This window comes from Nerophis ophidion, linkage group LG20 (assembly GCF_033978795.1).
Source record: "Nerophis ophidion isolate RoL-2023_Sa linkage group LG20, RoL_Noph_v1.0, whole genome shotgun sequence".
Classification (NCBI taxonomy): domain Eukaryota; kingdom Metazoa; phylum Chordata; class Actinopteri; order Syngnathiformes; family Syngnathidae; genus Nerophis; species Nerophis ophidion.
The window spans coordinates 34621597-34648425 of NC_084630.1; the positions used below are offsets into that span (position 1 = coordinate 34621597).

Genomic DNA, 26829 nt, shown 5'->3' on the forward strand with positions numbered 1-26829 from the left:
CCCAGCCCCTTCGTCCAGCTCTTCCCGGGGATCCCGAGGCGTTCCCAGGCCAGTCGGGCGACATAGTTTTCCCAACGCATACTTGCCAACCCTCCCGGATTTTCCGGGAGACTCCCAAATTCCAGCGCCTCTCCCGAAAACCTCCTGGGACAGATTTTCTCCCCAAAATCTCCCGAAATTCAGGTGGAGCTGGAGGCCACGCCCCCTCCAGCTCCATGCGGACCTGAGTGACGTGTATAAAGAGCGTGTCTGCCCAATGACGTTATAACTGTAGAATGATCGAGGGCGAGTTCTTGGTTTCTTATGTGGGTTTATTGTTAGGCAGTTTCATTAACGTCGGTAACAACACACAACAACAGCAGTCCGTTTTCGTCTACCATAAAGCAGTTCATCTGCCTAAACAGCAATGTTGTGACACTCTTAAACAGGACAATACTGCCATCTACTGTACATGCATATGGTTAGAAAAACAAGGATGGACAATTTAACCCTCAACACAACAATGAGTAGATGAGTGTTAGTGTGTGTAAATGTGTAAATAAATGAACACTGAAATTCAAGTATTATATATATATATATATATATATATATATATATATATATATATATATATATATATATATATATATAATAGCTAGAATTCACTGAAAGTCAAGTATTTATATATATATATGTATATATATATATGAAATACTTGACTTGGTGAATCTAGGGAGACATATACTCCTCCCCTCTTAACCACGCCCCCACACTCGGCTGCAAACCGATCCAGTGAGAGCTGAAGATCCTGGCCAGATGAAGCCAGCAGGACCACATCATCTGCAAAAAGCAGAAACCTAATCCTGCAGCCAGTAAACCGGACACCCTCAACGCCTTGACTGCGCCTACAAATTCCGTCCATAAAAACTTCATAATGCGCCACACATTTTCGATGGGAAACAGGTCTGGACTGCAGGCAGACCAGGAAAGTACCCGCACTCTTTTACTACGAAGCCTTGCTGTTGTAACACGTGGCTTGGCATTGTCCTGCTGAAATAAGCAGGGGCGTCCATGTTAACGTTGCTTGGATGACAACATATGTTGCTCCAAAACCTGTATGGACCATTCAGCATTAATGGTGCCTTCACAGATGTGCAAGTTACCCATGCCTTGGGCACTAATACACCCCCATACCATCACACATGCTGGCTTTTCAACTTTGTGCCTATAACAATCCGGATGGTTATTTTCTTCTTTGTTCCGGAGGACATAACGTCCACAGTTTCTAAAAACAATTAGAAATGTGGACTTGTCAGACCACAGAACAATTTTCCACATGCATCAGTCCATCTTAGAAGAGCTCGGGCCCAGCGAAGCCGGCAGTATTTCTGGGTGTTGTTGACTAATGTCTTTCGCTTTGTATAGTACAGTTTTAACTTGCACTTACAGATGTAGCGACGAACTGTAGTTACTGACAGTGGTTTTCTGAAGTGTTCCTGAGCCCATGTGGTGATATCCTTTACTCACTGATGTCGCTTTTTGATGCAGTACCACCTGAGAGATCGAAGGTACATAATATCATTGCTTATGTGCAGTGATTTCTCCAGATTCTCTTAACCTTTTGATGATATTACGGACCGTAGATGGTGAAATCCCTAAATTCCTTGCAATAGCTCGTTGAGAAATGTTGATCTTAAATAGTTGGACAATTTGCTCACGCATTTGTTGACAAAGTGGTGACCCTCGCCCCATCCTTGTTTGTGAATGATTGAGCATTTCATGGAAGCTGCTTTTATACCCCATCATGGCACGCACCTGTTCCCAATTAGCCTGTTCACCTGTGGCATGTTCCAAATAATTGTCTGATGAGCATTCCTCAACTTTCTCAGTCTTTTTTGCCACTTGTGTCAGCTTTTTTTGAAACGTGTTACAGGCATCAAATTCCAAATGAGCTAATATTGTCATGATCCGCTACCTGGATCATATGTTTTGTGGATTTTTGAGTTTGTTTGTGCTCATCCTTGTTAGTTTCTGTCACCACGGTTGCTTATTTTTTTCACCTGCTTCTTGTTTCCGGACTCACACCTGTTTGTTGATTACCAACCTTATTTAAGCCTGCCCTTTCAGTTGACTCGTTCTCGCTTCGTAAATTTGTGTTCGCACAACTGTGATGACCTTGATCCTCGATTCGGTAATTCCACTTCTGTACTTGCTAGCCTCCGCGCTAATCCTTTGTTTGTTCTCTAGCTCACATGCTAGCGCTTTTGGTTCTTTCTAGCTCCCATGCTAGTTGTGTTCGTTTTGCCTTTTGTGCCTGGTACCAGTTTTTCTGTTTATAGTCTGTTCTTTAGTTAAATAAATCTTTGGTTCTTACCTCCACGCTGTGTCCGTTGCCCGTTTGCATTTTGAAAGAGCGCCACCCGCACCACGATGCCAGCCAGACGTCACAAATATTTGCAAAAAAATACAGTTTTCCAGTTTTAACGTTAAATATCTTGTCTTTGCAGTCCATTCAAATGAATATAGGTTGAAAAGAATTAGCAAATCATTGTATTCTGTTTTATTTACCATTTACACAACGTGCCAACTTCACTGGTTTGGGGTTGTGTATTTGTCTATTTAAACTGGGCTAGTTTACAGCAACATTAGCAACAACACAATCCACACGTTGTCGAAAGACAATTTGCAACACACTTGACAAACTGCCAAACAGTCCACAAACACGGCCATGTGTTAAAACCAGATGGAACAATCACAAGGCTTCTTTTAGAAACCAAAACCTGCGGAATTCTCCAGAACTCAGCAAGCACATTTGGAACCTCAAGACAATAATGTTGAATATTCAATAACATGGCAAATTCTTGCATCCAGCACACCTTACAACAGTGGTAACAAAAGAGAAACTGTTCATTATACACCACCCAGACCTGTCACCCCTCAACAAGCGCAGTGAAATTGTTGTCAAAAGACAATTTGCAACGCACTTGACAAAATGCCAAACAGTCCACAAACACGGCCATGTGTGGTACGCTGCAGGAAAATGCCGTAAAAAAATATGGCCGATCGGCATGCTAAGTCAGGCTCCAAAAACAAGGCCGAAAAACTGCAACAAAATATGGCCAGCCCGTATTTACGTCACGTTCCGCAAACATGCTTAAAGAAACTCCCCAAACAAGCTGTCACTCTCTTCAAAAACAACTCCGCAACAACATGCTGCGACAGGTTCCACAAACCTGCGCTTGCCAATCACGTCCAATGTGCTGCGACGCACTAATCAAACACGGCAGTATGTTGCAACGGAAGTCAAATGTGCAATAGTTGACATGAACATGGTTGACATGTTGCAACACAATGACAACAAAACATTGCCAGCTTGCTAAAAAGAATGCAACGTGCTGCACAAACATGGCCGACATGCTACTACAAGTCCCGTGAGTAGAGATCTACAATTATGCCTCTGTGCAATGTATTCGAGTGGAGGGTGTGGACGGTGCGGGGAAGACGTGAGTGATTTGTGCAAGTTTGAAAATTAGCCCATTAATTTTCATGAGGAAAATGTCCTGGGTATTATTTGCTGCAATTATAATGCACCAAATAATTCTTTGTATTAAAAAAAAAAAAAAATTATTGTTAGAAAAACATACAGTACATACATATATATATATATGTATATATATATATATATATATATATATATATATATATATATATATATATGTATATATATATATATATATATATATATGTCTTGATTGGATTATCCAGAGAATAGTGCTCGATACCGTGGTAGAGCGCAATATGTAGGTGTGGGAAAAAATCACAAGACTCCTTCATCTCTACAGATCTGTTTCATGAGGGGTTCCCTCATGAAAAAAAAAAAAAAAAAAAAAAAAAAATCTCCTGATGATTGAGGGAACCCCTCATGAAACAGATCTGTAGAGATGAAGTAGTGTTGTGATTTTTTCCCACACCTACATATATATATATATATATATATATATATATATATATATATATATATATATATATATATATATATATATATATATATATATATATATATATATATATATATATTTATGGGGGGTGCTTACAAACATCAGTCGTTTACCAATCGAAGGTAACACGCAAGGACATTAACGCATCCGACACGTACGTAGGATTACCCGAGGGGGAGTTTAAAACCAGATGGAACAATCACTAGGCTTCTTTTAGAAACCAAAACCTGCGGAATTCTACAGAACTCAGCAAACACATTTGGAACCTCAAGACAATGATCTTGAATATTCAATAACATAGCAAATTCTTGCATCCAGCACACCTTACAACAGTGGTAACAAAAGAGAAACTGTTTATTATATACCACGCAGAACTGTCATCCCTCAACAAGCGCAGAGAAATTGTATCAGCATGGCATCACAGACGGAAATACCTCCTAGGTAACACATGAGCCAATCACCACGCACCTACGCCTGCCTGTACCCACCCGTTCTGTGCCCTATATAAACCATGGTATGTGAATGCTTCCATTAAAATCTCCTGATGATTGAGGGAACCCCTCATGAAACAGTTCTGTAGAGATGAAGTAGTCTTGTGATTTTTTCCCACACATACATGCGCACTACCACGGTATCGCGCACTATTCTCTGGATAATCTAATTAACATATACATATATATATTAGGGGTGTAACGGTACGTGTATTTGTATTGAAAAGTTTCCACACGGACAAATTAGGTAGCGCGAGGTGTCAACAATGCATAATGAGGCACAACACACATCATGCTAGCAGCGACCGGGCTAGGACAACATGCAAAAGCCAGAGCCGGAAGACCCTCCTGCCTCATTAACATCTCCCGTTTGGGAACACTTTGGCTGCGCGGTGCGATACAACAATGGAGGACGGAGGTTTGCTGACATTGTTGAGGAGCAGTAAGGTGCACTTCTGCCAACACGTCAAACATGCTAACCCCTTTGAAGCTGCAGCACCGCGTTCAAGCAGCCTCTCCTCGGCAAGTCAGGCAGGGCTGAAGCAATAACATATGTTTTTATAGCAGCAGAGTAACACCATCCATCCATACATTTCTACTGCTTGTCCCGTCCGGGTGTCGTGGAGGGTTGCTGTATTGCATTAAAACTAGATTTTGACCCACTTCTATGGTGGAAGAACAATAAGCCCGTATATCGTTTTACTGCCAAGTTAGCCAGGCTGGGAGGTGGGGGTGTGGTGGGGGTTGGGGGGTAAAGAAAAGTTAATCTGAGTCTGAGTTGACTTGAAACGGTTTAATGTTGAACTTTTTATACGTTGAAGAAAAGTTTTGTCATTTTGTCATTTTATTTAATCAGAGCAACAACTTGATATATATATATATATATATATATATATATATATATATATATATATATATATATATATATATATATATATATATATATATATATACATATATTTATGCATATATACACATTTATATATACACACACATACATATATGTATACATATATAAATATATGTCTATATATGTATACATATATAGACATATATGTATATATATATATATATATATATACTATATATATATATGTATGTATGTATGTATGTATATATATATACATATATTTATGCATATATACACATTTATATATACACACACACATACATATATGTATACATATATAAATATATGTCTATATATGTATACATATATAGACATATATGTATATATATATGTATATATATATGTATATGTATATATATATAGACATATAAACATTTATATACATACATGTGTATATATACATACATACATATATATATATAGTATATATACACACACATGTGTATATACAGTATATATATACATGTATAAATAATCATACATATATATATATATATATATATATATATATATATATATATATATATATATATAAAACATTTTGTTAACTACTTATGGATTTTTTAAAATTATGAATTGATTTAAAATCTGGGTGAATAAGAATCGCGATTCGGATGTGATATGCGGCTCACGAACATGGCCCTTGCTGAGCAAGAGACTCCACAAACATGGCCGACACCCTACAATAAGCTCCAATAACACTGAAAAGCGGTCCGACAACATGGTACTTTTCTTAGCAAAAGACTCCACAAACATGGCTGACATCCCACAATATTCCACGAACATGTTGCGCTACAAAGTGCTCCACATACATGACCCACATTGGAGGCCATCTAGACCGGCCAGGTATGTGGTCTCACCTGCTCATGTCCTCCTGCATGTAGAGCAGGAGTAGCTGCTTGGGGATGCTGAAGGACAAGGTGCACTCCTCCATTTGTTCGCGCACCAGCATCCACTTGTTGTCCACCGTTTGGAACCTGTAGACTTTGCATACCGGGTTGGTGAAGACTGCGAAAGACAGGAAGACAACATTGAAACACAAAGGAGCGGCTGGCACATTGGAAGTAGTCACGTGTGATAACTAACAATATGTTTCCCTTCTAATCCGATACAGGGTAACACTCAGGCTGGTATTGGCGATAACGTGTGCAAATTGTTAGGCTTGCCACTGAAAGTTTGTTTGTGTTTTAGTTTTTCCCTTGTGTGTGGTTAGTATTTCCTGTTTTTAGTTCCTGTCAACGCTCTTATTTTGTCTGTTTCCTGTTTTTTTCCCTGCGCGCTGTTTCCCCTCAGTTGCGGCTGATTGGCACCTGGCATCACCTGGTGTCAATCAGTCCGCTCCTATTTTACCTGCTTTGTTCCTCCAGTTAGGGCTGGATTATTGTATTGTCACTTCTTGTCGCTCTTGTCGTTGCCACCTGTCGTGTCGTATCATGTCTTGTCAATTTAGCGTTGCGGTAAGCTATATTTGATTGCGGATTTTAGCTTACCGCCTTTTGTTCCCTGCTTCCAAGTTTGTTTTCATATTACATGTATGACTTCTGTCTCCTGCTCGATACCTGCTAGTGTCCAGGCTAGGCCTTTTTGTTTTTGCTAGCTTCCATGCTAAGCGCCGTTTATTTTCTAGTACCCATGCTAGCTCTCTTTGTTTGTTCTCCGCCTCGTACGCGCTTTTTGTTGTACCCGTTTTGTTTGGTTTTGTCTTAGTATTTTAATTAAATCATGTTTACTTACAAAACGCCTGCCTCCTTCTCTGCATCTTGGGATTCGTCAAAAACTAACTCTGACACTTTTACCTAAACTGTCAGGTAAAAGTGAACAAGTAGTGTATTTCAAGCGTTGCTGTTCTTGAGGAATTATCTTCATACGCAAATACGGTGTTAGCTTTCACTGTTATGCTGATTACACCCAACTCTACATGCCCCTAAAGCTGACCAACACGCCGGATTGTAGTCAGCTGGAGGCGTGTCTTAATGAAATTAAACAATGGATGTCCGCTAACTTTTTGCAACTCAACGGCAAAAAAACGGAAATGCTGATTATCGGTCCTGCTAGACACCGAACTCTATTTAATAATACAACTCTAACATTTGACAACCAAACAATTAAACAAGGTCACACGGTAAAGAATCTGGGTATTATCTTCCACCCAACTCTCTCCTTTGAGTCACACATTAAAAGCGTTACTAAAACGGCCTTCTTTCATCTCCGTAATATCGCTAAAATTCGCTCCATTCTGTCCACTAAAGACACTGAGATCATTATCCATGCGTTTGTTACGTCTCGCCTCGACTACTGTAACGTATTATTTTTGGGTCTCCCCATGTCTAGCAATAAAAGATTACAGTTGGTACAAAATGCGGCTGCTAGACTTTTGACAAGAACTAGAAAGTTTGATCACATTACGCCTGTACTGTATATACCTTTATATACATATATACATACATATAGTCATCATTGTCACCGACGTCCCACTGGGTGTGAGTTTTCCTTGCCCTTATGTGGGCCTACCGAGGATGTCGTAGTGGTTTGTGCAGCCCTTTGAGACACTAGTGATTTAGGGCTATATAAGTAAACATTGATTGATTGATTGATTGATATATACCTATACTGTATATACCTTTATATACATATATACATACATATATACTTATACTGTATATACCTTTATATACATATATACATACATATATACCTATACTGTATATACCTTTATATACATATATACATACATATATACCTATACTGTATATACCTTTATATACATATATACATACATATATACCTATACTGGCTCACCTGCACTGGCTTCCTGTGCACTTAAGATGTGACTTTAAGGTTTTACTACTTACGTATAAAATACTACACGGTCTAGCTCCATCCTATCTTGCCGATTGTATTGTACCATATGTCCCGGCAAGAAATCTGCGTTCAAAGGACTCCGGCTTATTAGTGATTCCCAAAGCCCAAAAAAAGTCTGCGGGCTATAGAGCGTTTTCCGTTCGCGCTCCAGTACTCTGGAATGCCCTCCCGGTAACAGTTCGAGATGCCACCTCAGTAGAAGCATTTAAGTCTCACCATAAAACTCATTTGTATACTCTAGCCTTTAAATAGACTCCCTTTTTAGACCAGTTGATCTGCCGTTTCTTTTCTTTTTCTCCTATGTCCCACTCTCCCTTGTGGAGGGGGTCCGGTCCGATCCGGTGGCCATGTACTGCTTGCCTGTGTATCGGCTGGGGACATCTCTGCGCTAATGATCCGCCACCGCTTGGGATGGTTTCCTGCTGGCTCCGCTGTGAACGGGACTCTCGCTGCTGTGTTGGATCCGCTTTGAACTGGACTCTCGCGACTGTGTTGGATCCATTATGGATTGAACTTTCACTGCATCATGTTGGACCCGCTCGACATCCATTGCTTTCCTCCTCTCTAAGGTTCTCATAGTCATCATTGTCACCGACGTCCCACTGGGTGTGAGTTTTCCTTGCCCTTATGTGGGCCTACCGAGGATGTCGTAGTGGTTTGTGCAGCCCTTTGAGACACTAGTGATTTAGGGCTATATAAGTAAACATTGATTGATTGATTGATCTTCAAATGATTTAAAATCACAAGGTAAAAAAACAATGGCGGTTTTTTTTTGTTGCACGGAATCTGATCTCTTATTTAGAAATCCGAAAGTAGTGTCTCCAAAAATTCGACAATAAAAGGATACACACTCTCACTGTTTTGTCGTACTGAATGACTCATTTTAAATGCCAATAAATAAACAAAAAACAGACTGGCGGAAGAAAAAGTAGTTCTAACAATCGCATTTTATTTAGACAATATCTCAATGATTTAGTTACTCTGTATCATTATGGTATTATTGTGTATTATATTGTTGGACTGACTAATACGAAAATAAAAAACAAATAACAGCGCCCTACCACACACACACACACACCTTGTCAAAATCTCCCCAAACATGTCCCATTTGTTTGTGCTGCAAAACTGTTACAGTTTTTTTAAATGAACATTTAATAAAATTATTTCCATACTGTTTATATTATTAATGTCTGACTATTCAAAACCAGCCCCCACAACCATGTCAAAACATCCCCCAAAGTTTTGCAGCACAAATTTAGCACAAACGTTTGGGACAAGTTTGGGGAGATTTTGACAAGTTGTTGGGCAAACAACGTCATAGATATAGGACACATGAACATGTTACATAGAATCAACAAAACTTGCAACAGAGGGGAGAGATTAGGAGCGACGGAGGCCGGCTGCTGCTGTATGAGCGCTGTGTGTGTGTGTGAGGGGGCGGGGGAGGGGGGTTTATGACTTGTCTAGGAGGTACCCCACCTCCCACCCGATTGTAGCTGAGATAGGCTCCAGCACCCCCTGCAACCCTGAACGGAATAAGCAGTAGAAAATGGATGGATGAATGTTTGTATTAATCCATCCATCCGTTTTCTACCGCTTACTCCCTTTTGGGGTTGCGGGGGGCGCTGGTGGGATTTACAATATTAACCATATCAGGCGGAAGGCATGGTACATCCTGGACAAGTCGCCACCTCACCGCAAGGCATTTGTATTAATCAGTCCAACACAATAAAACCATAATAATACAATACCCATTCCAAAGCCAGCAATACTCAGAATAGCAATCAACACAGACGCACAAACATGACACAAAACAATCCAAAAGTAGTTACACAAAAACGAATGAAACAACCTCATAGATATAGCACACATAAACATGCTACATAGAATCAACAAAACTTGCAACAGAGGGGAGAAATTGTTTCTCCTCTTTTTTTTATCGACAACAGTATTAATATTAATAACCATTTCAACATAGCAGTGAATAGAAATCCCACATTGGCATTATCATCACAGCCCCATTCATAAAAAAAATCTAGTAAAAACATTTAAAAAAAGAATAGGGGGCCTGTTTTTTTTTTTTTATTGTTTGTATGAATCAGTCCGACAAAATAATACACAGTAATACCATAATAATACAATACCCATTCCAAAACCAGCAATATTCAGAATAGCAATCAACACAGACGCACACACATGACAAAAAATCTATCCAAAAGTAGTTAAACAAAAATGAATGAAACAACCTCATAGATATAGCACACATAAACATGTTACATAGAATCAACAAAACTTGCAACAGAGGGGAGAGAGTGTTTCTCCTTCTTTTTTATAAACAGTATCATTAATAAGAATTCCAACATAGCAGTGATTAGAAATCCGTCATTCACATTATCATCACAACTGTTTATAAAAAATATAATATTAAAAAAAAGGACAATGGGGGGGCTGTTATTTATTATATTTATTTTTTAATGTTTGTATGAATCAGTCCAACACAATAATACCATAATAACACAATACAAAAGTAGTTAAACAAAAAAGAATGAAACAACCTCATAGATATAGCACACATAAACTTGTTACATAGAATCAACAACACTTGCAACAGAGGGGAGAGAGTGTTTCTCCTTCTCTTTTTTTTATATCAACAAAAGTATCAATATTAATAAGTGATTATTAATATTAATAATCACTGTTATATTATTCACATAACAGTGATTAGAAATCCCTCACACATGATCATCACAGCCATTCATAAAAAAATCTAACAAAAAACATTTAAAAAAAGAATAGCGGGGTGTTATTTTTTTTTTTATGTTTGTATGAATCAGTACAACCAAATAATACACAATAACACCATGATAATACAATACCAATTCCAAAACCAGCAATATTCAGAATAGCATTTCACACAGACGCACAAACATGACACAAAACACTCCAAAATAAAGTTAAACAAAAATGAATGAGACAACCTAAAATATAGCACACATAAACATGTTACATAGAATCAACAAAACTTGCAACAGAGGGGAGAGAGTGTTTAGGGTTGTACGGTATACCGGTTTTAGTATAGTACCGCGATACTAATGAATCACATTCGTTATGGGATGGTATAGCTCGGTTGGTAGAGTGGCTGTGCCAACAACTTGAGGGTTCCGGGTTCGATCCCAGCTTCTGCCATCCTAGTCACTGCCCTTGTGTCCTTGGGCAAGACACTTTACACACCTGCTCTCAGTGCCTCCAACATTGGTTTAAATGTAACTTAGATATTGGATTTCACTATGTAAAGCGCTTTGAGTCACTAGAGAAAAGCACTATATAAAAAATTATTCACTTCATTTCACTTCTCCATCTCCTCTTTATTCTTATAAACAACAGTATCAATATTAATAATTCCAACATAGCAGTGATTAGAAATCCCTCATTCACATTATCATCACAACTGTTTATAAACAATATAGTAAAAATATCTTAAAATAACAACATCGAGGGGGCATTTTTTTATTATTATTTTTTTTATGTTTGTATGAATCAGTCCAACAAAATAACACACAATATTACCATAATAATACAATATTAATGACAAAAAAACAGCAATATTCACAAAATATGGATTGAACTTTCACAGTATCATGTTAGACCCCTGCGACGAGGTGGCGACTTGTCCAGGGTGTACACCGCCTTCCGCCCGACTGTAGCTGAGATAGGCGCCAGCGCCCCCCGCGACCCCGAAAGGGAATAAGCGGTAGAAAATGGATGGATGGATGTTAGACCCGCTTGACATCCATTGCTTTCGTCCACTCCAAGGTTCTCATAGTCCTCATTGTCACCGACGTCCCACTGGGTGTGAGTTTTCCTTGCCCTTATGTGGGCCTACCGAGGATGTCGTAGTGGTTTGTGTTGTGGTTTGTGCAGCCCTTTGAGACACTAGTGATTTAGGGCTATATAAGTAAACATTGATTGATTGATTGAAAAGCAATCAACACAGACGCACAAACATGACACAAAATAATCCAAAAGTAGCTCAACAAAAATTAATGAAACAACCTCATAGATATGGAACACATAAACATGTTACATAGAATCAACAAAACTTGCAACAGAGGGGATAGTGTTTCTCCTTGTATTTTTAAAAAAAAATCAATAACAGTATCAACATAACAGTCTTAGAAATCCCTCATTGACATTATCATCACAGGCATTCATAAAAAATAAAATAAAAACATTTAAAAAAGAACAATTGGGGCTGGTTGTGATTAAAAACTAGTTAAGCACATAAAAACTATCACAGACTAACAAAGTAGAAACAATTATAAGCCGGGCCAACTTCCCACATTGTCATCTGAATCTTACTTAGTCTATTTCCATTTTCAATATGGGTTTTTTGGGGGGGGGAGTTTTCTTTCCCCCCACGTTTAAATTGCTGCTCTTCTCGCTGCTTCCTTAAAAAAGGTTAAAAAAAAAGGGCCAAAGCAAATGTGGACAAAAGCGCACGGATGTTTTTCTTATCTGCACGCCGGCAGCGGACACCGAGGAAGCCGCTCGCCGCTCCTTTCATGGCCGACGGACGGGGGGAGTCTGTCACATGCGTGAAACTCCCGCCATTGGGATGAGAAAGTGGGACATAAGTGTGAGGTGGGCTGCACTGCAGGACCAATATGTGCATTTATACTCTGGGTGGTGATTATTGCAATCATGTGGAGAAGATAATCCTTGCTGATGTGTAATGATTGACTGATATCACAGCTGTTGCTACATGACGATCATAGGGTTACCAAACTGTATTTCGATACTTTTCTAAATAAAGGGGAGCACAAAAATTTGCATTATTGCCTTTATTTTAACAAAAACAAATCCTAAGGTGCATTAAACATGTTTATTATTGCAGTTAAGTCCTTACATAAAATAGTGAACACTCTAGACAACTTGTCTTTTAGTAGTAAGTAAACAAACAAAGGCTCCTGATTAGTCTGCTGACATATGCAGTAACATATTGTGTCATTTATACACCTATTATTTTGTCTACATTATAAAGGACAAGCTGTAAAAAAAAAGATTATTAAGTTACTTGTTCATTTACTGTTAATATCTGCATATTTTCTGTTCTAACATGTTCTATCAACACTTCTGTTAAATTAAAATAAAGTATTTCCTTGAATTGCCGCCGGGGCACTAATTAATTTAAAACCTCTTCTCACTCCTGCACTTACCAAAGGCATGCGGTAAAAGTAAGCATGCGCTTATTATTTTAAAACCTCCTCATTCCGGCACTTACCAAAGACATGCAGTAAAAAATTGAGTGTGATGTAAGCTTGGATTTTAAATCCTACTGAATAGCTCTTAATCTTCTTCCCTTTATGCGATTTCAAATTACCGGTATTGAAATCAGCCTCCTCCATTTTGAAAATGATGACAGGGGAAGTGTCACGGTAATTCAAGGCAGGCACATACTATATGCCCTGCGGCAATTCAAGGAAATATGGTAATCCCTTATTCTTCTCTTGTTTGGATACTTTACATTAGTTTTGGATGATACCACAAATTTAGGGATCGATCCGACACCAAGTACTTACAGGATCATACAGTGGTCATAATTTAACAACCTATGAACGTCGCTCCTCTTTTATGTGGGATTTACAATATTGACTATGAACAATAAAACATTGAATATTAACAACATATGAATGTTGCTTCTCTATTAAGTGGGATTTACAATATTAACTATGAACAATAAAACATTGAATATTAAAACATTATGAATGTTGTTCTCTATTAAGTGGGATTTACAATATTAACTATGAACAATAAAACATTGAATATTAAAACATTATGAATGTTGCTTCTCTATTAAGTGGGATTTACAATATTAACTATGAACAATAAAACATTGAATATTAACAACATATGAATGTTGCTTCTCTATTAAGTGGGATTTACAATATTAACTATGAACAATAAAACATTGAATATTAACAACATATGAATGTCGCTTCTCTTTTAAGTGGGATTTACAATATTAACTGTGAACAATAAAACACTGAATATTAACAACATATGAATGTTGCTTCTGTATTAAGTGGGATTTACAATATTAACTATGAACAATAAAACATTGAATATTAAAACATTATGAATGTTGCTTCTCTATTAAGTGGGATTTACAATATTAACTATGAAAAATACAACATTGAATATTAACAAATTATGAATGTTGCTTCTCTATTAAGTGGGATTTACAATATTAACTATGAACAATAAAACATTGAATATCAACAAATTATGAATGTTGCTTCTCTATTAAGTGGGATTTACAATATTAACTATGAACAATAAAACATTGAATATTAACAACATATGAATGTTGCTTCTCGGTTAGGTGGGATTTACAATATTAACTATGAACAATAAAACACTGAATATTAACAACATATGAATGTTACTTCTCTATTAAGTGGGATTTACAATATTAACTATGAACAATAAAACATTGAATATTAACAAATTATGAATGTTGCTTCTCTATTAAGTGGGATTTACAATATTAACTATGAACAATAAAACATTGAATATCAACAAATTATGAATGTTGCTTCTCTATTAAGTGGGATTTACAATATTAACTATGAACAATAAAACATTGAATATTAACAACATATGAATGTTGCTTCTCGGTTAGGTGGGATTTACAATATTAACTATGAACAATAAAACACTGAATATTAACAACATATGAATGTTGCTTCTCTATTAAGTGGGATTTACAATATTAACTATGAACGATAAAACATTGAATATCAACAAATTATGAATGTTGCTTCTCTATTAAGTGGGATTTACAATATTAACTATGAACAATAAAACATTGAATATTAACAACATATGAATGTTGATTCTCTGCTAGGTGGGATTTACAATATTAACTATGAACAATAAAACATTGAATATTAACAACATATGAATGTTGCTCCTCTATTAAGTGGGACTTACAATATTAACTATGAACAAAAAAAACACTGAATATTAACAACATATGAACATCGCTCCTCTTTTACGAGGGATTTACAATATTAACTATAAAAAATAAAACAGTGAATATTGACAAGATATGAACGTCACTCCTCTTTTACATGGGATTTACAATGTCAACTATGAACAATAAAACATTGAATATTAACAACATATGAATGTCACTTCTCTTTTAAGTGGGATTTACAATATTAACAAAGAACAATAAAACACTGAATATTAACAACATATGAAAGTCGCTTCTCTTTAAGTGGGATTTACAATATTAACTATGAACAATAACACACTAAATTTTAACAACTTATGAGTATCGCTCCCTTTTTATGTGGGATTTACAATATCAATTATGAAAAATAAAACAGTGAATATTAACAACAAATGAACATCACTCCTCTTTGATGTGGGATATAAAATATCAACTATGAACAATAAAACACTGAATATCAACAACCTATGAACATTGCTCCTCTTCTACGTGGGATATACAATATTAACTATGAACAATGAAAGATTAAACATTAACAACATATAAACGTTGCTTCTCTTTTACGTGGGAGTTAAAATATTAACTATGAACGATAAAACACTGAATTTAAACAACAAATGAACATCGCTCCTCTTTTACGTGGGATTTACAATATTAACTATGATCAATTGTCATGTCTTGTGATCATGTTTTGTTTGGTTATATTCTGTTTGTTTTTGACTCCATTAGTTCCTGTTTTTGCGCACCCTGGTTTGTTTTAGTTTCCATGACAACTCATTAGTTTCACCTGTACTCATTTGGACTCACGCACCTGATATGTTTAGGACTTACACACCTGTGTTAATCATGTCACTATTATTTAAGCTTGCAGTTGCCAGGCAGTCGACTGGCGTCATTCTGTGGTAACGTGGACGATGGTGTGGTTTGTCTTTACCTTCACATCACGACCAGTCCAGTTCCTTTGTATTCAGGGAAAACAAACCACACCATAGTCCACGTTACGACAGAATGACGCCAGCTGACTGCCTGGCAACTGCAACCTTAAATAATAGTCACATGTTTAACACAGGTGCGTGAGTCCTAAACATATCAGGTGTGTGACTCCAAATGAGTACAGGTGATAATAATGAGTTGTCATGGAAACTAAAACAAACGAGGGTGCGCAAAAACAGGAACTAATAGAGTCAAAAACAAACAGAATATAAGTAAACAAAATATGATGACAAGACATGACAACAATAAAACACTGAAAATTTACAACATATGAACGGCACTCCTTTTTTACGTGGGATTTACAATATAAACTATGAACAATAAAACACTCAACGTTAACAACATACAAACTTCACTCCTCTTTTATGTGGAATTTACAATATTATCTATTGACAATAAAACATTGAATATAAACAACATATGAACGTCGCTCTTCTTTTACGTGGGATTTACAATCTTAATTATAAACAAAAATAACCTTGGAATTTTAACAACAGATGAACTTCGCTCCTGTTTTATCTGGGATTTACAATATTAACCATGAACAATAAAACACTGAATATTAACAACATATGAACGTCGCTCTTCTTTTAAGTGGGATTTACAATATCAACTATGAACAATAAAACACTGAATATTAACATGTGAACATCGCTCTTCTTTTACATGGGATTTACAATATCAACTATGAACAATAAAACATTGAATATTAACAACATATGAACGTCGCTCTTCTTTTACGTGGCATTTACAATCTTAATTATAAACAAAAAAAACCTTTGAATTTTAACAACATACGAACATCGCTCCTGTTTTATCTGGGATTTACAATATTAACCATGAACAATAAAACACTGAATATTAACAACATATGAACGTCACACCTCTCTTATTTGGGATTTACAATATCAACTATGAACAATAAAACATTGAATATTAACATCATATGAACGTCGCTCCTCTTTTACGTGGGATTTACAATATAAACTATGAACAATAAAACACTCAACGTTAACAACATACAAACGTCACTCCTCTTTTTTGTGGGATTTACAATATTATCTATTGACAATAAAACATTGAATATAAACAACATATGAACGTCGCTCTTCTTTTACGTGGGATTTACAATCTTAATCATAAACAAAAATAACCTTGGAATTTTAACAACAGATGAACTTCGCTCCTGTTTTATCTGGGATTTACAATATTAACCATGAACAATAAAACACTGAATATTAACAACATATGAACGTCGCTCTTCTTTTACGTGGGATTTACAATATCAACTATGAACAATAAAACACTGAATATTAACATGTGAACGTCGCTCTTCTTTTACATGGGATTTACAATATCAACTATGAACAATAAAACATTGAATATTAACAACATATGAACGTCGCTCTTCTTTTACGTGGCATTTACAATCTTAATTATAAACAAAAAAAAACTTTGAATTTTAACAACATACGGACATCGCTCCTGTTTTATCTGGGATTTACAATATCAACTATGAACAATAAAACATTGAATATTAACATCATATGAACGTCGCTCTTCTTTTACGTGGGATTTACAATCTTAATTATAAACAAAAAAAACTTTGAATTTTAACAACATATGAACATCGCTCCTGTCTTATCTGGGATTTACAATATTAACCTTGAACAATAAAACACTGAATATTAACAATGTATGAACGTCACACCTATCTTATGTGGGATTTACAATACTATCTATTCACAATAAAACATTGAATATTAACAACATATGAACGTCGCTCCTCTTTTACGTGGGATTTACAATATTAACTATGAACAATAAAAGACTGAATATTAACAACATATGAATGTCACACCTCTCTTATGTGGGATTTAAAATACCTATGAACAATAAAACATTGAAAATTAACAACATATGAACGTCACACCTCTCTTACGTGGGATTTACAATATCAACTATGAACAATAAAACATTGAATATTAACAACATATGAACGTCGCTCCTCTTTTACGTGGGATTTACAATACTAACTATGAACAATAAAACACTGAATATTAACAACATATGAATGTCACACCTCTCTTATGTGGGATTTAAAATACCTATTAACAATAAAACATTGAATATTAACAACACATGAACGTCACACTTCTCGTATGTGGGATTTACAATATCAACTATGAACAATAAAACATTGAATATTAACAACATATGAACGTCACACCTCTCTTATGTGGGATTTAGAATATCAACTATGAACAATAAAACACTGAATATTAACAACATATGAATGTCGGGTCTCTTTTACGTGAGATTTACAATATCAACTATGAACAATAAAACACTGAATATTAACAACATATGAATGTCGGGTCTCTTTTACGTGAGATTTACAATATCAACTGTGAACAATAAAACACTGAATATTAACAACATACGAACGTCGCTCCTCTTTTAAGTGAGATTTACAATATCAGCTATGAACAATAAAACACTGAATATTAACAACATACGAACGTCGCTCCTCTTTTAGGTGAGATTTACAATATTAACAATGAACAATAAAACACTGAATATTAACAACATACGAACGTCGCTCCTCTTTTAGGTGAGATTTACAATATTAACTATGAACAATAAAACACTGAATATCAACAACATATGAATGTCGCTTCTTTTTCACGTGAGATTTACAATATCAACTATGAACAATAAAACACTGAATATTAACAACATACGAACGTCGCTCCTCTTTTAGGTGAGATTTACAATATTAACTATGAACAATAAAACACTGAATATCAACAACATATGAATGTCGCTTCTTTTTTACGTGAGATTTACAATATCAACTATGAACAATAAAACACTGAATATTAACAACATATGAATGTCGGGTCTCTTTTACGTGAGATTTACAATATCAACTGTGAACAATAAAACACTGAATATTAACAACATGCGAACGTCGCTCCTCTTTTAGGTGAGATTTACAATATCAGCTATGAACAATAAAACGCTGAATATTAACAACATATGAACATGTTTTGGGATGGCTCCTCAGAAAACAAACCCCGCCCACTCTGCTTTGTTCCTGGTCTGAGCTGATGTGACGTAGATTACCGTAATAACTCTTATCGCACCCAAAAGCGGAGGTTTCGACCATTAAAATACTTTCTATAGTTCAAGACTTCGGTCATTTCAAAACAGCACTGCACATCATACAGTTTGAATGTTAAAGGTCTAAAAAAAAAATGATGTAGAACGTCCCCGCGGGCCAGATTTCGCCCGGATCTGACTTTGATCATTGAGGCGTTTTTATATCGCAACTCGCTTGTTCCTTATCCACCCTCCTGCTACGTTATGACCGTGAACTTTCCAGCCTGGATGGGAAAAGGTGGTCGTCGACGGTTGCTTTACTTCACGCTTTTGTTTGAACACACCACAAAAGAGATGAATGGAAATGTTTGAAATCTCCCCCATAATTGCCGCGTAACCGTGACCAAAAGCATACGGGAGAAAGTTTGGTTCTAAATGCCGTATGCTTGCAATCAGAGTCAAAGTAAAAAAAAAAAAAGCAATCAATGTGAAATCTTAATTACGTCTGAATGAAAGTGGGGCTTTGAAGCGAGCACAATGGAAGATAAACAGAGCAGAGGACACGCCGGGTGGGCGGGGCCTGGAAAAGAAAGACATGTAATGGAGAGAGGAAGACACTTGCTTGAGCAGATTAACCCCTGAACTCCTCCCACTGCCGCCCGCCATCGCCCGTCCTTACGTCTCTTTAGCAAATCACGTCCCCCCTCCTCGCCCGAGCTTCACGCCTGCATGAAAAGGTAATAAAAGCGGAGGGCTGAATTGCAATCTGGCTGTCAGGCTTGCCACTGACAGTTTGTTTGTGTTTTACTATTTCCTGTCTTTAGTTCCTGTCAGCGCTCTTATTTTGTTCGTTTCTGTGACGTCTCGGTGGCATTGTGGTGACGAGTTGTTCTCTCGTGGGTGCAGCGGAAGATGGACCACAGCGTGAGGGTAGGGATAAGAATTTATTTATATAATAAAACAAACTAAGAACAAAAACACTTGCACAAAGGCGATTACCAAAAACCAACAGAACTAGCTTGGGAGCTAGAAAGAACAAAGGGCGCTAGCGTGGAAGCTAGGGACATAAAATAACAAAATAGCATATATGCTAACAAGTATACAAAAATAGATTTACCACAATGTTGGAAGAGCGGCGTCAGCTGTTGCGTGTAGCAAGCAAGAGTCCAAGACTGAATGTCAAACAGAGGCGGGCATATATAGGGAGATCAATCAATCAATCAATCAATCAATGTTTACTTATATAGCCCTAAATCACTAGTGTCTCAAAGGGCTGCACAAACCACTACAACATCCTCGGTAGGCCCACATAAGGGCAAGGAAAACTCACACCCAGTGGGACGTCGGTGATAATGATGACTATAATATAATAATAATAAATAATAGATAATAAATAATAAATAAATAATAATAAATAATACCCCATCCACCCATTTTCTGCCACTTATTCCCATTCGGGGTCGCGGGGGGCGCTGGCGCCTATCTCAGCTACAATCGGGCGGAAGGCGGGGTACACCCTGGACAAGTCGCCACCTCATCGCAGGGCCAACACAGATAGACAGACAACATTCACACTCACATTCACACACTAGGGCCAGTTTTAGTGTTGCCAATCAACCTATCCCCAGGTGCATGTCTTTGGAAGTGGGAGGAAGCCGGAGTACCCGGAGGGAACCCACGCATTCACGGGGAGAACATGCAAACTCCACACAGAAAGATCCCGAGCCTGGATTTGAACCCAGGACTGCAGCACCTTCGTATTGTGAGGCAGACGCATTAACCCCTCTGCCACCGTGAAGCATAATAAATAATAGATAAATAAAAAGATAAATAATCAAGGGCAGGTGCGCGTGATCAAAGCAGGGACAGGTGACACTAAATGGGTAACTATGACAACGAAAACAAAACCAGGAAGTGCCACAAAGAACCGAGGAAGACAAATACTAGACAGAATGTGATGAACAGAACCAAAACCAGATTATGCCATGATCCAAGATGTGGATCATGACAGTTTCCTGTCTTTCTCCTTGAGCGCTGTTTCACCTCTGCAGCGGCCGATTGGCACCTGGCCACACCTGGGGTCAATCAGCCCACTCCTATTTTTACCTGCGTTGTTCCTCCAGTCAGTGCTGGATTATTGTATTGGATGTCGCTCTTGTCGTCGCTACTTTGCATTGCTGCCTGTCGTGTCGTATCTTGTCATGTCAATGCAGCGTTGCGGTAAGCTACGTTTGATAGCGGTTTTTTAGCTTACTGTCTTTTGTTCCCTGCTTCCGGTTTGTTTTCTTATTACAATTACGACTTGTGTTTTTTTGCTAGATACCTGGTAGCTTCCACGCTAGGCCTTTTTATTTGTTATCCGCCCACGTGCGCGCTTTTTGTGTGTACTCTTTGTTTGTTTTTGTCTTAGTTGTTTAAATTAAATCATGTTTTCTCACTTCATACCTGCCTCCATCTCGTATCTTGGGGTTGGTCACCTACTAACTTTGACACTGGCTGCAGATGTGCACCTGCAAGCATCTGGGCGGTGTCTCCTCCTCTTGAAGTGAAGTGAATTATATTTATATAGCGCTTTTCTCAAGTGACTCAAAGCGCTTTACATAGTGACACCCAATATCTAAGTTACATTTAAACCAGTGTGGGTGGCACTGGGAGCAGGTGGGTAAAGTGTCTTGCCCACCTAGGATGGCACAAGTGGGAATCGAACCTGCAACCCTCAAGTTGCTGGCTCGGCCACTTTACCAACCGAGCTATGCCGCCCCAGTACAGTCTCCAGCACGCTCTGGCGAAAGATTGAACGCTACCTCTTTTTTTTTTTTTACTTTCCTGATTACATGGCAACAGCTGTTTCTAAGGCACGGGGGTCATAAACAGCCATTGCCTTTGGTTACAGAACAGTTCAAAGAAAATGTCGTAAAACAGCTCAAAGAAGAGGTCGTAAAACAGTTGACAGAAATGGTCGCATGGAGGGGAGTTTGGTCCTGCTTCCTCTCCGCTTTTGTAGTTCTTTGGTTTTGCTGTTGATTACAATACATGAAAGTGTGGGTGGCACTGGGAGCAGGTGGGTAAAGTGTCTTGCACAAGGACACAACGGCAGTAACTAGGATGGCACAAGCGGGAATCGAACCTGCAACCCTCAAGTTGCTGGCTCGGCCACACTACCAACCGAGCTATGCCGCCTCTTGCTGCTGACGTAGGTGCTTTCAATGCTAAATGTCACTCATGCCCCCCCCCCCCCCCCCACACACACACACACCAAAATGCCGAAACGACCCCTTTTAATTGAAAGGTAAATTAGAAAAATAGTGGATTCTGGCCCCGAAGTGAGATGTCTAAAAGGGCTTTGAAAGGGCAGCGCCGTTTTTAATTGAATTAAGAGCAAAACATTGTGTGACCTTTTGGAAGACGAAGGATGTTCAAAGTAAGACTTTAACAAAGATATAAACAATATTTTATGTGCCAATATTTTTTTTGTACCGGTACCACAATTATTTTGATACTTTTCAGTACTTTTCTAAATAAAGAGGACCACAATAAAAGGCATTATTAGCTTTATTTTAACAACAAATCTTAGGGTACATTAAACATATGTTTATTATTGCAATTTAAGTCAAAGTTAAAGTACCAATGATTGCCACACACACACTAGGTGTGGTGAAATGTGTCCTCTGCATTTGACCCATCACCCTTGTTCCACCCCCTGGGAGGTGAGGGGAGCAGTGAGCAGCAGCGGTGGCCGCGCCCGGGTATGATTTTTGGTGATTTAACCCCCAATTCCAAGCCTTGATGCTGAGAGCCAAGCAGGGAGGTAATGGCTCCCTTTTTTTATAGTCTTTGGTATGACTCGGCCTGGGGTTTGAACTCACAACCTACCTATCTCAGGGGCGACACTCTAAACCAGGGGTCACCAACCTTTTTGAAACCAAGAGCTACTTTTTGGATACTGATTAATGCGAAGGGCTACCAGTTTGATACACACTTTAAAAAATAGCCAGAATTAATACATTTGTTCAATTTACCTTTAATAAATACATCTATATACCGGTATTCATAAAAAAATGGTTGTACATTTTTTTTTCGTTTTACAGAAGGTTTTTTGAAGGGGAATAAATGATGAAAAAAACACTTAATTGAACGGTTTAAAAGAGGAGAAAACAGGGAAAAAAATGAAAATTTAATTTTGAAACATATTTTATCTTCAATTTCGACTCTTTAAAATTCAAAATTCAACCGAAAAAAAGAAGAGAAAAACTAGCTAATTCAAATCTTTTTGAAACAATTAAAAAAGGAATATATGAAACATCATTAGTAATTTTTCCTGATTAAGATTAATTTTAGAATTTTGATGACATGTTTTAAATAGGTTAAAATCCAATCTGCACTTTGTTAGAATATATAACAAATTGGACCAAGCGATATTTCTAACAAAGACAAATCATTATTTCGTCTAGATTTTCCAGAACAAAAAATTTAAAATAAATTCAAAAGACTTTAAAATAAGATTTAAATTTGATTCTAAAGATTTTCTAGATTTGCCAGAATATTTTGGGGGAATTTTAATCATAATAAGTCTGAAGAAATATTTCACAAATATTCGTCGAAAAAACAGAAGCTAAAATGAATGAATGTATTTATTATTCTTTACAATAAAAAATTGTCAGGAAAGAAGAGGAAGGAATTTAAAAGGTAAAAAGGTATATATGTTTAAAAATCCTAAAATATTTTTAAAGGTTGTATTTTTTCTCTAAAATTGTCTTTCTGAATGTAATAAAAAGCTAAGTAAAAAAATAAAATAATTTATTTAAACAAGTGAAGACCAAGTCTTTAAAATATTTTCTTAGATTTTTAAATTCTATTTGAGTTTTGTTTCTCTTAGAATTAAAAATGTCGAGCAAAGCGAGACCAGCTTGCTAGTAAATAAATAATATTTAAAAAATAGAGGCAGCTCACTGGTAAGTGCTGCTATTTGAGCTATTTTTAGAAGAGGCCGGCGGGCGACTCATCTGGTCCTTACGGGCTACCTGGTGCCCGCGGGCACCGCGTTGGTGACCCCTGTTCTAACCACTAGGCCACTGAGTAGGTTTAATTTAGTCCTTAAATAAAATAGTGAACATACTAGACAACTTGTCTTTTAGAAGTAAGTAAACAAACAAGGCTACTAATTAGTCTGCTGATGTATGCAGTAACATATTGTGTCATTTGTACACCTATTATTTTGTCTACATTATTAAGGAAAAATGGTAGAAAATTAATTAATCTACTTGTTTATTTAGTGAAGTGTGAAGTGAACTATATTTATATAGCGCTTTTCTCTAGTGACTCAAAGCGCTTTTACATAGTGAAACCCAATATCCAAGTTACATTTAAAGCAGTGTGGGTGGCACTGGGAGCAGGTGGGTAAAGTGTCTTACCCAAGGACACAACGGCAGTGACCAGGATGGCGGGAAGCGGGGATCGAACCTGGAACCCTCAAGTTGCTGGCACGGCCTCTCTACCAACCGAGCTAGACCGCCCTGAGCTATTACTGTTAATATCTGCTGACTTTCTCTTTCAACATCTTCCATCTACACTACTGTTAAAATGTAATGACCACTTATTCTTCTGTTGTTTGATACTTTTCATTAGTTTTGGATGATACCACACATTTGAGTATCGATCCGATACCAAGTAGTTACAGGATCATACATTGGTCATATTCAAAGTCCTCATGTGTCCAGGGACGTGTTTAAGTTAAAGTACCAATGATTGTCTCACACACACACTATGTGTCCTCTGTATTTGACCCATCCCCTTGTTCGCCCCCTGGGAGGTGAGGGGAGCAGTGAGCAGCAGCGGTGGCCGCGCCCGGGAATCATTTTTGCTGATTCAACCCCCAATTCCAACCATTGATGCTGAGTGCCAAGCAGGGAGGTAATGGCTCCCATTTGTATTTTCATTTTACAGTATTTTTCTGTTGTTTGATACTTTACATTAGTTATGGATGATACCACAAATTTGGGTATCGACCCGATACCAAGTAGCTACAGGATCACACATTGATCATATTCAAAGTACTCATGTGTCCAGGGACGTATTTCCTGAGTTTATAAACATAATAAACATTGAAAAAAGAGGAATTAGGATGTTGTGATGACAAAAAATATCAACGTGATCATAGTAGTATCGACTAGATACGTGCCTGTACTTGGTATCATTACATTGGATGTCAAGTGTAGACATCCGGTACTTTTCAGATGCAGTATATAAGCAAATATGATTAATTAGTATCGCGGTACTATACTAATTCTGGTATACCATCTATCCATCCATCCATTTTCTACCGATTGTCCCATTTGGGGTCACGGGGTGTGCTGCATTCCTGTACAAGTCGCCACCTCATCGCAGTACCGGTATACCGTACAACCCTATGTGCAGACTAGGGTTATACGGTATATCGATACCAATAAAGCACCGTAATGCTAATTGTTTGAAATCGATACTAAACTGCCTTTGAAAAGTACCGGTACCGTTCTTTCATCTGTGGCGAGGAAGAATGGCAAAAAAAAAAAAAAGACAATTCTACTGCTTAATAAGGAGTGTATGAAGGTATTTGTGCTTCGAAACTAACTATAAAGGTGACACTTTAAACAAGGTGTTGCTTTAAAACACGCCTCGCCAAATGTTTGCTTCAAACTTAGGGCAAACATTGCAATAATGAACATTCAGATCTGCTCAAGGAGTTAAAAAGAGTGGCAGGCAATAATGTAGTTGTTACACCTGTCCTGCTGTTTGGCTCCGGTGCAGACCGTCGTCCAGGAGCACAGGTGCAGACGTTCCCTTCAGGGTCGATGTTTTCGTTGGGGGTTAACACCCTTCACACCGCTGATTTGTGACAATCTGGTTGCTTTATTATTAGTTTTGCAGCTTATTAGAAAGTATTCAGTAACAAACGTGTCTAAACATTAGACGTGGGAATGATCAGCTTGACTCTCGACTCAATTGACAAAATCTTTTCGATGAGGAAAAGAGGTTCTGAGTAGCCTGGCTGCCCTGATGGAACCATTGCTGCGGGGTACGTGAGAGATCCCTGGGATAAATTGAGAATCATGTGCCTCTCAGTCCTTTCCATCAAGGACGTGGAAGACATATACCTATTCGGAACTGTGATTGCGGGGCACCTGCTGATTGGGCTGGGCATTGCTCTGGTCTATCGTCAAATTCGTAAGACGATGGCAGCCACTCAAGGAGACCAAAGGCTTTTCGTCACAACGGAAGGTTTGGGCCGGGCTGTGGGATCACAGAGTGGGGCGATTTCTGAACTGAATCGCCAGATAGATCCCATCATGGAAAAGATGGTTGAAAGGTAAACATTGGATATGAGAGCCAGCATAAACAAATAGAACAGACAAGCCATTGTGATGTCTGCTCGCGGAAGAAAAAGATTCCCTCGAATGGCCTTGACGCTGCAACAACAGGAGCAGGCTGTTCCGTAAA

The 26829-nt window shown here is 37.6% G+C and overlaps 1 protein-coding gene across 6 annotated transcripts in view; it reads right to left on the bottom strand.

Annotated features, from left to right (window-relative positions):
* inpp4b (inositol polyphosphate-4-phosphatase type II B) overlaps positions 1–26829 on the bottom strand; it is a 469469-nt gene that overhangs the window by 134493 nt on the left and 308147 nt on the right. For all 6 annotated transcript variants that reach the window (XM_061881071.1, XM_061881076.1, XM_061881074.1 and 3 more), the window contains one exon: positions 6239–6386. In XM_061881071.1, the coding sequence (XP_061737055.1) occupies positions 6239–6386 (148 nt within the window). The remainder of the gene's footprint in view (positions 1–6238; positions 6387–26829) is intronic.